Source organism: Meles meles, chromosome 8, assembly GCF_922984935.1.
Source record: "Meles meles chromosome 8, mMelMel3.1 paternal haplotype, whole genome shotgun sequence".
NCBI classification, from domain to species: Eukaryota; Metazoa; Chordata; class Mammalia; order Carnivora; family Mustelidae; genus Meles; species Meles meles.
This window is the reverse complement of record NC_060073.1, coordinates 53,691,489-53,701,863: the sequence shown is the minus strand read 5'-3', so window position 1 is coordinate 53,701,863 and position 10,375 is coordinate 53,691,489. Positions and strand designations below refer to the sequence as shown.

The 10,375-nt window shown below is 55.0% G+C and overlaps 1 protein-coding gene across 2 annotated transcripts; it reads right to left on the bottom strand.

Moving 5' to 3' along the window:
• Positions 1-893: 893 nt before the first annotated feature.
• On the bottom strand, positions 894-9,135 carry LOC123949031 (NADH-cytochrome b5 reductase 2). Of its 2 annotated transcripts, none has more exons than XM_046016304.1 (9): positions 8,811-9,135; positions 7,393-7,533; positions 7,048-7,120; positions 5,200-5,306; positions 4,802-4,931; positions 4,139-4,222; positions 3,352-3,437; positions 2,089-2,188; positions 894-1,218 (listed from the first exon to the last, which is right to left on the bottom strand). In XM_046016304.1, the coding sequence occupies exons 1-9, from the start codon at positions 8,829-8,831 to the stop codon at positions 1,046-1,048; spliced, it is 915 nt and encodes a 304-aa protein (XP_045872260.1). In that variant the 5' UTR covers positions 8,832-9,135; the 3' UTR covers positions 894-1,045. The 2 variants fall into 2 exon arrangements, with proteins under 2 accessions (XP_045872260.1, XP_045872261.1); XM_046016305.1 differs by lacking the exon at positions 8,811-9,135 and adding an exon at positions 8,454-8,518.
• Between the last annotated feature and the right edge of the window lie 1,240 nt (positions 9,136-10,375).

Below are 10,375 nucleotides of genomic sequence, written 5' to 3'. Positions count from 1 at the left end.
CCAGTTTTTTTGCAGAAAGGGAAGAACTTGGAATTAAGCACCCAGGTCTGAGGCCCAGCTTCCCTGCCTCCTGTTGAAAGGACCTGAGGATAATAACTTTGTCTAAGAGCCTCACTCTCCTCATCTGTAACTCGGGAGAACAAAATCCCCACGGAATCTCTGGCTTGTTACGAGAATGATGTGAACTGAAGTGCAGGACGGGTTCTACCCAGCCCCAGGTATCAGAGCAGCATGTCAGCCAGGCCGTGGACAGCCAAGGCTGGGTGTTCACTTGCATCACTTGGGGGGAGCAGTGGGAAGGAGTTCAGGAGTACCTCCTGGGACCTCAGCCCATCTGCACATTCAGAAGCTACTGTGCTAAATACCCCACCCGCCACACCGGAATGCGGCCTGGCATTTACATGACGCAGAGAAAACCAGGGCCCTTGTCTCCATCTGCTGTGCAAAGCACGGGGAGCCTAGCATGGCTGGAACCCGCCTACCCCAGTGGATTTGCAACTGCCCTCATGCCTTTTAATACCGTTTCCACTTCAAGCGTCTTCCTACAAGAAGGAAGAGTGCACATGGCGGGTTCCTGGGCCCTCTAGTCCGTCTGACCTTTAAAAACAGAACACTCTGGAAAGGGAAGTTCAAGAGATTACTGGGAGTTTCTATGACTCCACCTGGATTCTTCCGGAATTCTGCCCCTGCACTTCTGCCAGGCCTGACCTCCCTTGGACACCCAGAAGACCATTCACATGGAGGGTCTAGCACACAGAGCCCCATCTCCTGAGCTATCTGCTTCATCCTGAAGTTTATTTTATTAAACTACGGGGCAGGATACTACAACAGAATTCCCTTGAGCCTCCCAAGCCAGGAGGCCTCAGAAACCAGTCTGCCTCCAGCCCCCTGAACCCATCTTAGGCCCACAGCAGAACGAGGAGCCATGTGCCCGAGGATGCATAACAAGGCACTTGTAAACACATCCCAGTTTAATGTGGTGAGGCGAATTCACTCTGAAACAGATGAAAGGGAATGGGCAAATGTGCTAGAAGCAAGGGAGGTATTAATAAGTGAAAATCATATCCTTGGTATAACCCAGTTTCTCCAGGTTAGGGTGAGCAGCTGTCTGGATCAGAGGCAGCGGGCCACACACCAGGATGAGAGTGGACTGCCCAGGAGGAGGGAGGTGCTCTTTGATCATGTTGGCGGTGATGTAGCCTGAGCTGTACTTCCAGCCTGAGATTAAGCAGGAGAAAGAAGCTGTGAGGCTGCTGGGTGGATCCCCAGACCCCAAGCCTCCTACCGCGTCCCCCCCCACCCCGCCCCGCTCCCAAAGAGGGAGGCAAGGCTGCTCTCCAAGGCTTAGAAATCTGCTCTGCTGTTCCCTACAAAGAAGCCGGAAAGTCAAGGACATGGGAGCCCCAGGAAGCTGCCTTCAGATATTGACCCGGGATCCCAGGCTCACTGCTGGGACTCTGAGGCCCCCAGCCGCCAGCTGATGAGGCAAGCAGGGGCAGGGATGGAGAACACAACAGGGAGCTGGGGCTGGGCAAGGTGGAGCAAGTCTGGGGTTTGTGGTCCTTCTGGGGGGCACCCTCTGCTGGGGAGTGAGCTACATGGCAAGGTAGGCACTGCCAGGTGCTGCAGGAGAGGCAGCATGTAGAGGCAGGGTGCGGGCGGTGGCTGGGTGCTGGCCAGGGCTGCCGCAGCCACCTGGGGCTCGCCATGTGATGACTGCCATCTGGGAGAGGTCGGGTGGTAAGGGGGATGAGGGGTCCATGGCCACATGTGATGTCTGCAGGATGCTGTGTCGAGTGTAGTGTGGGGTGGGTGCTCAGGGTGACCCAGTGACTGGGTGTCCCTCGGAGTCCCTCTGAGGTCAGTGCACTTATGGAATGCTGCTAAGATATCAGACACCTGCCCTTGACAGCTCTTAAAAGCAGGCCCTGGTCCTCTCTCCCTCAAGTTCCTCCTCTTCCCATGCAGGGACAGAGCTGAAGGTCTCAGCTCCCAAGCACAGTTCTAAAAAGCAAACAAATTCGGACTAGTTCCTGAGGTGGGTCAAGGGTTGGAGCTAACCCACAGTGGGGACCATGGGGATCGTACCAACAGGAGGCCTGTCCAGGGTGTACCATATGTCAAACTGCTCCGGGTGTGTTCTGGCAACTTCTTCAAGCTCCTTTCTCACCAAGATATCCTCCTCTGTCTAGAAAAGAAGCAACATGAGCAAAGCCCCTCCAGGAACATCCTGCTTGGTCCCCACCCTGAGTGCACGGGTCAGCACATTTCTTCCTGAGCTGTCCCCCACTCAGGCGGGAGTGCTCTCGCGCCGGCTCCTGGGGCAAACAAAGGTTCTGCTTCAGCTCCCACACTACTAACCCTCCCTCTTGTGGGCAGAGGACAGGGGAGGCTCCTGCAGAGGTGGTGACTGCCCTGCAACTGGAAGGCCACCCAGAGTCCAGGCAGGATGGCCTCAGAGGTCCCAGCCCACCCTCCTGACCCTATCCACACTGAGCACCAGGCAGGGCTAACCCAGCCGGAAGGAGCTGAGTGTGGGCCCAGGGTCTTGTGCAGGGAACGCAAGGGGTGAAGGCAGTAATGTATGAGGTACCACCTAACGTAAGAGCACCAGAGAGCTAAAGCCGAGGAAAGCAAGGGCTGGAGCTTCATTTGGGGAAAGGGAGCCAAAGCCAAAAGGAACTCGTCATAAGCTCAGAGGTACCGCAGAGAGGACCTTGATCTTAAAACTCTTCATGATTCTTATGCCAGAAATTCTACTTCTGGGATCCTATTTAAGAAAATAATCTAAAAGGCATCAAGCCTAGGATTATCATTCATTTTATCCTTTACAACTGTGAAAACTGAAAACAATCTAAAGGCAGAAAGTACAGTAAATTATAGTACAACTTGATACAGACCGATGAAAATATTTATAAATAAGTTTGATGAGAAGAAAATGCTCATGTGGTAATGCTGAGCGTAAAAATATATAAATGTAATTGCAAATACATGGCATGTACAGAAGAAAGAAAAATATTTATAAACTTCTGTAGTTTCTGAAATTTCTACTGAGGGCATCTAAGACTTTATACTCAGAAAAACAGAATTACATATGAAGGAAGGAAAGCTTAGTTCAAAACAAGGCTGGGGAGGCAGAAATAAAAACAGAAGCAAGTGGAAAACCAGGCTGGACTTCGCTCCTTGGGCAATCCACCCCCCACCCCCCGCCACCCCGCACCTCGGCTGAGCAAGTGCTCCTCCCGCAGCAGAGGCAGCGAGAGTTCAGTCGGGGAGGCATGAAGGCAGACACCCCGTGCAGCAAACATGCTTCCTACCCCTTCAAGCCCAAGCCGACTCAGCAGAACTGACCTGGTTAGCAAAGATGAGGGACATCCTGGTCCTGTCACGGGGGTTCTTGGTGATGTGGCGAATAAGCTGCAGCATGGGTGTAATCCCTGGGGCAGGAGAAGGAGGGACGCGGCTAGTGGCGCTCCGTCCCTCTCTGATGCCCATGACCCCTGGTCTGCGGCCCCCTCAGCATTCTGCCTCAGCCCCAGGCCTACTTTTCTCATGCCTTCCCCCAAACTCAAAGTGGAAAACCGCCCTTCATTTTGGTTTTCCCTTCTAAAGCGACAATAAACCGAAAGCCCTTTCTCATGTTCATAGGGCAAGACAGAAGGAGCCCTGGCTCTGAACTGTCTGGTTTCCCACCCAGCCCCCACCCCCTGACTTGCTCTCTGAGCAGGGTGAGTCTGAGCTCTTCCATGTCCCCATGTGTACAACAGAATGACAAGTGTGATCATTTTACAAGCGCCTGTGATGGTGCCTGGCACATTGTAGGTGTCCTTACACATCTGTTCTCTTCTTCCAGACATTCATTTTCAAGGGATGGGGAGCACTGGGTTTGATCTGGATCCAGGAGCCCTTGGGGGACCATGTGTGGACCTGCTCAGCTCGGTCTCTAGACTCTTCCATGTTCGCTAGCATGTTGGGTCAGGGGAGGAGGGCACACGGGGTCCGTTTCCAGGCCTGTCATCAATCCTGCACTCCCATCTAAAACAGCAGTAGAAGGTTCTCCTCTAGGTCAGATGACTCCAAAGTGAGAAGGGTCTCGGGGCCCTCCCACCCCGTGGATGAAGCCCCGGAAGCCACTCACCTGTGCCCCCAGCGATCATTCCCAGGTGACTGACCAGCTTCTTTTTAGGCTCACTTGTTTTGTATGCCTTGATTGAAAAGTGCCCTAGAAACAGAGGACCCCTCTGACTTCTGCAGCTCTTGCCTGAGAGCTTGTAAGAGATCACGGGCTTTCCTTGGGACTCCCAGGAGGCAAGGCCACCCGAGGAAGGGGCTGCACTGTTCTCAACCAGAGAAGTTGGGGCAGCCCACTCCACCAGCCCCGGCGTCTTGGTGCACAAAGTGGAAACCAAGCCGAGGACTTGCTGGACCTTTTCTTCTGAGGGGGGAGGGAGGCGCCGTGGAGTTAAATGGAGCCTCGCAGAGCATTCTCAGCCACAGCCTGAACGAGCGAGGCAGTGAGGAGTACCTGGTAAGGACGAGAGTGGCTACCATCCATCCACCCAGCCAGCCAGCCGTCCTTCCACGGCTCAGCCTTAGCAGGCACCCTTTCTGCATCCGGCATCGTGGAGAGCCGATTTCCGTAAAGAAGCACCCCAGCACTCCCCTACCTTAACGAAGCTTACAATCTCAAGTGCGTGTGTGGAGTGGGTGCTTTAAGGACTAGTCCACGGGACCCACCCCCCAGAAGTGTTCTACAAGAGTGGAGCAACCACAGGAATCTTCTTCCTTCCAGTGCGAGTACCTGGCTCAGGGTAGAACAGGCGACCGTTTGGCCCTCGAAAAAGGATGGTGTCCCCAATTTTCATGTTCTCCAAGTACTGAGTCATCTTCCCCCCTTCAGGATAATTGGGGTGCACATTTTTGAAGTAGATCTGAAAAAGAAGGCAGCCTGGTTCGTACCCTCTCAGGCCTGAGGCCACAGCTGCGAACAACTCAAAGTTCCATGTGCTACTGGAAGCCTTGCAGCCAAAGTCCTCTGCACTCAGAGTTGCTCTAAAGACCCCTGAAGACTTCCCCACAGCTTCACTGTCACATGACCCTGCTGGGAAGCCCTTCCCAGGACATGGGTTCCTTCTCTACCTGACCACCTTTCCTAGGCCTGGTAGGGAGAAGCAGCTGGATGCAGTGGGCACCACGTACCTTTATAATCAAGTCCACAAAGCCTCGGTCATCATCGCTGGACACGGGCGTGTAAGCCCTGACCACCAGAACACCATCAATCTTGGCCAAGAGATGGACATAGTTCCCTACAGAAAAGGCATCCCGTGTTCAGTGTGAGCACAGCCAGCCGAAACAGGACATGGGGTTCCCATAAAGGACTGAGCTTCAGGGAGGCAAGTGCCCAGTGTGGTAGGGTGCTCAGCAGCAGGGCCAGGCAGGGAAGGGGCCCAGAGCCAGAATGCCCGGGGCCTAGGCGTGCCCTTGTCACTCTGTGTACTACCCCGGGCAAGTCATTTCACCTCTCTGGGTGAGTGGGCATGATATGCCTGCCTGCCCTCCATCCCAGTGGAGCTGGGAGCTTCATGGGAGTGCCTGCCTCCAGCATCAGAGTCCTCTGTGCCACACGGAGAACTGATTCAAGTCAGAGGCTGAGTATTAAAAATAACAGAAAGGTGTTCTTCCCTTTTAAGGAAAATCCTGTCACCTTCACAAAGTCGTTTCTTTCTGAATGGGGTGGATCGCTAGGGTCTGTGAATGAACCACAGCCCCCTTGCCTGCCTCCTGTTGCCTGGCACAGGGCCAGACCTCGGCTCACGGGCACTCTGGGTCCCGGATTTGGACACCACAGACCAGGAGTTCTAGAAGGGCTATTGTGTCTTCCTGGCCCATGGCTCTGCTTGAGGAAGAGTCAAGTTCTGAGCCGTAGAATTCTGCCCCTCCAGGGTAGAACCAAATGGACCAGGTATGGCCACAGACCTATATGGAACAGGACTAAATCCCAGTGTCACAGGGTGGGTGGGGCCGCTCAGGTCGCTCCTGGATCTAAAGTGGGACGATTTGGTGACTACAAGAATAGTGGTGTGGGCCGGAGCTGCCCGTAGGAGCTGCTAGGAGACAGAGGCAAAAGGAAGCTCTGGGCCATCCAAGGGAATGAAACCATATGCAGGAAAGATGGGGTGGATATGTAGACAGTGGGGGAGACCTGGGAGAGACAGAAAGAAGGAGAAGGGGAAGGGCGGGGAGGAGGAGGAAGGGCAGGGGGGAGGAGGAAGGGCGGCGCTGGAGGAGCGGGTCCTTCTAGTTGCTGTGGACTGTAAGCCCTGCAAGTCCTCAGGGTCTCAGAGGAGGCCCTGAAGCCTGAGACACAAACACTCAGGGTCAAGAAAGGACAGACTCTATACTGGATTAAACTGAAGGGAAGGGAAAGAAGAAAGGACAGGCTCAGCAACTCTGGCTGTGTCCTGGCTGCCTATCAGGGACACTCAGAAATAAATGCCCGAGGCAACTTCCTCCTGCGGACAAATGTGAACCTGGAGACCTCAGAAAGGCTCTTCCAGATAGATGCAGCCAACCTGGGCCTGGCCTGGCCGTATCCTTCCTGGAGAAAATTGGGCTGCCCTGGCGGGCCCCATTTCTCACCTGCCTTGATTCAGCTGAGCTGGGAGGCCCTCACAGCAGACTCTTCCAGAAGCCTCTAAACTACCTGTCCCACTAACTCTGCCTATACCAGGGCAAAGGAGAAGCTGGGTCATGGCAGAGTCTTGGAAATTCTATTTCTCATCATTTTGTATTCTTTTAGCCTTCTTGCCAACAGGCCTGCTGATTCTAGATTCACTTCTTTTCAGTGCTAAGACATCACTTCTGTGTCGGCCCAAATCAAGCAATGAGAAAGGAAATGGGCTGCCCCCAAGCCCATCTCTCTACATCTCTGAGCTTACCTGTCTCAAGAAGGGTATCAGGGCAACCTCCACACCCCAGCTGAGTTTCTGAGAGGAGCAGAGTGCCTGCAAAGGCCCAGTCCTGGTGATGACCCCAAACCCCACTCACCTACAGGAAGCCCCAAGACATGATCTGGTGAGGGCAGTCCAAAGCGGAACCTCCGTGTGTTGTGGGTGATTTGCTATAAAACAGAAAACAGAGGCAGGATCTGTCAGCTTTCCAGAAGCTCCAATGCCTGGCAAAGGAGCTCTGTTTGGTATGAACCCAGCACACGTGCGTGCGCGCGCACACACACACACACACACACACACACACACACACAGGCAGAAGGATGCAAAGTGGAAGCCAGGCAATGCCTCTTCCACTGCCCTGCCTTCCCACAAGGACATTCCCCACCACTCTTGTCTTCTCTCTCGCAGGCTGACGGTGGAGGGGGTGGGCTGACCCCACTACCTCTTTCTCAATCAGGGGCAGCGGGTACTTGGTTTCAGAGTCCCGTAAGGTGATACGTCTTCTCCGTAAGTTCATGTTCCGCAGGGCCAACAGGACCACTGTGACTCCAACGATGGTGATGGCAAGGAGCAGGGTCGAGTCCTGGCCAGACACAAAGTGAGCAGAGCACCTCAGGTCCCACATGCCCAGGGCAAGATGGTGCTCGGGCACAGAAGAAGCTGGGCTGTGCCCAGAAGAAACCAGACAAAGGGAAAGGTAATAAAAAAGAACCCAGGGTGCCTGGGTGGGTCCATCAGCTGGGCGTCTGCCTTCAGCTCAGGTCATGATCTCAGGCTCCTGGGGTGGAGACCCACGTGAGGCTCCCTGCTCAGTGGGGAACCTGCTTCTCCTCCACCCCCATGTGCATGCTCTCTCAAATAAATAAATAAAATCTTAAAAAAAAAACAAAACACAACATAAAACAATGCAGGCTGACCCTATGGTGGACCTGGAGGATAGGGAGGAGTGAGCTGCAGATCAGACAAGGCCAAGCGGAATTAATGTCACCAGGCCCTTCCGACCCATCTGCCTCCAACCTGGTACATCCAGGGGTGGGTGCAAGGGTGCCAGTCCTGGGAGGAGTCCCCTACTTGAGGTGATGGTGCTGCTGTGGCTTTTTATTATTATTATTATTATTATTATTATTATTATTTTTATTATTTGAGAGAGAGAGAGCGTGATAGGGTGAGGGTGGGGAGGGAGAGAAAGAATTTCAAGCAGGCTCCACTGCCCCAGTCTGATGGGGGGCTGGATCTCAGGACCTTGGGATCGTGTCGGAAGCTTAACCAACTGAGCTACCCAGGCCCCCCTGATGGCACTGCTTCTTCCCCACAATCTAAGATGAATGTCCCAATCCCCAAAAGCAGAGCTAAAGAGGGGGGAGAGGCGCTGTGTCCCCCAGCAGCTTGTTGCTGCTGACCGCTAAGGCAGGGGATGGGGCTCACCAACCCCACGACTCCCCCAACCAGGTTCGGGTGGGTTGGGGTGGGGTGAGTACCTCCGACTTCGGGTTGCGCCATTACCTTCGCGCCTCGGGACACCCAGCACCTTCCAAGGCAGGCGAAGGTGGCTCGGCCACTCACTTGCAGCCACTCGGGCGGGTATCGCCCCTTCCCCCAACCCCACCCCCAACCCCGCCCCGCGGCCCGCTCCGCCAGCCCCTGGCCGGACCCAAGACGGCCCGGGCGGGACCAGACGAGGGCAGCCTGGTCCCGCTTGCCGTGGCGCCACGCCTGCCGGGTCGCCGCTCCGGCCGCCCCGCTCCCCGCCCCTCGAGGCCCTGCCCGGCCCCCGCCCTTGGCCTCGGCCTCGCCAGCCCAGGCGGCCCCGGACCCCGTCGGACTTCCGCGGCCTTTCCCCGGCGCGCCCCGGGCACCCACTCGCAACGAGACGCCGAACATGTCGTCGAAGTGCCGCTGGCTGCCAGGCCGGGACGCGTCGGGCCGACTCGCGGGCGCGCCCGCAGCTCCGCCTGACGGACCGGGAAGCCTCGCAGACGCGCGGGCGGACGCCGGGAGAGGCGCTAGAACGGCAACGCGCGCCGGGCCTCTCCCGCACACCCGCGCCCCCCCCCCTCCCCGTAACTCCTCCCTGCTCTCCGCTCCCCGCTCCCCGCCCGCGCGGCCCGCAGAGTTCTACTCCCACGCCACTCGCGCCCTGCCGCGCCCTGCCTGCGGGGCGACACTGCTGTGGGGTCCCCGTTCCTAGCGGCCATCTGTCGTTTATTCGTGGCCCCCTCTCCATCGTGCCCTCTCCCAGCACTCTCGGAGCAGCCCGGATGGAGAGCTTCCTCTCCGCACGTGGTCCAAAGGTGGGAGAAAGGGAGGTGCGTCCTGGTGGGAGGAGGGGATTGCTGGTAAAAGAAATGGGCATTTGGGCCAAGTCCGAGAGCACATGAATATATTCCTTCAGCGCGCATAAGGAGCTCCTACTGTGGGCCCGGTCCAGCGCCGGGTGTTTGCCCGGGTGGGGGTGTCGTGGAGATAAGACGTTCGTTCAGAGCGCTCATTCAGTCATTCATTCTCTATTGGGAGAGAGAGATGACAGGTACCCGACACTAGACCAACAGGAGGCAGAATGGCAGGCATCAACGGTTATGGGGGTTCTTCGCAGCACATTTCAGAACCCTGATAGTCCTCCGCCCGCATCAGTTCTCCCCTTGCCCCTGGGCCTGAGAGAGACAGAGAGGCCAAGAGATCGCCAGCCACCCCAGCCTCCATATCCACACCAGCACTGGCACGAACTTGGTGAACACCTGCCCTGGTACTTGCAGGTACCAGGGTATTATTGTAAGCTATCTTAATTATTGGCAGGCTAATAAATGTAAAATGATAGCTTGTGAACCTAATATCATTACCTGAGAGCTGAGGAGGTTGAACATCCTTCATATGCTTATGCCCCATGGTGGGTTTTGGTTGTTGTTTTTTTTTTTTTTTCTGGGGGGAAAAAAGTGCCTGCTCGTGACTTTTGCCTCTTTTCTCAGGAGTTGACCTTTTCTTACTAACTTTTAGGACTCTTGTATATATTAGAGAACACTTATTTGCCTGTTAGATCAGTTCCAGGTATTTTCTCCTGGTATGCAACTTCCTCTCTCCCTCCCTTCCTCCCTTCCTTCCTTGCCTCCTTCCTTCCTCCCTCCGTTCCTCCCCTTCTCTCTCTTCTCCCTCTCTCTCTCTGTCTTGATGAACAGCAATTTGTAATTGCAATGTTGTCAAATGTATCAATCTCCAATCTTTTGCCTTTATCATTATTGTCCGTTTGTATGCAGGATCATAAAGATGCTCTCTATTTTTCCTGACAAGACTTAAAGTTTTTCCTTTAACATTTAAGTCTCTCAGCCACCTGGAACTGATTTCTGTATATGATGCAAAGCAGGGACCCACCTTAATTTTTTCCATGTGGATAATCTGTTGTCTCAGTAATTTGTGTCGACTTGCTCACCTGG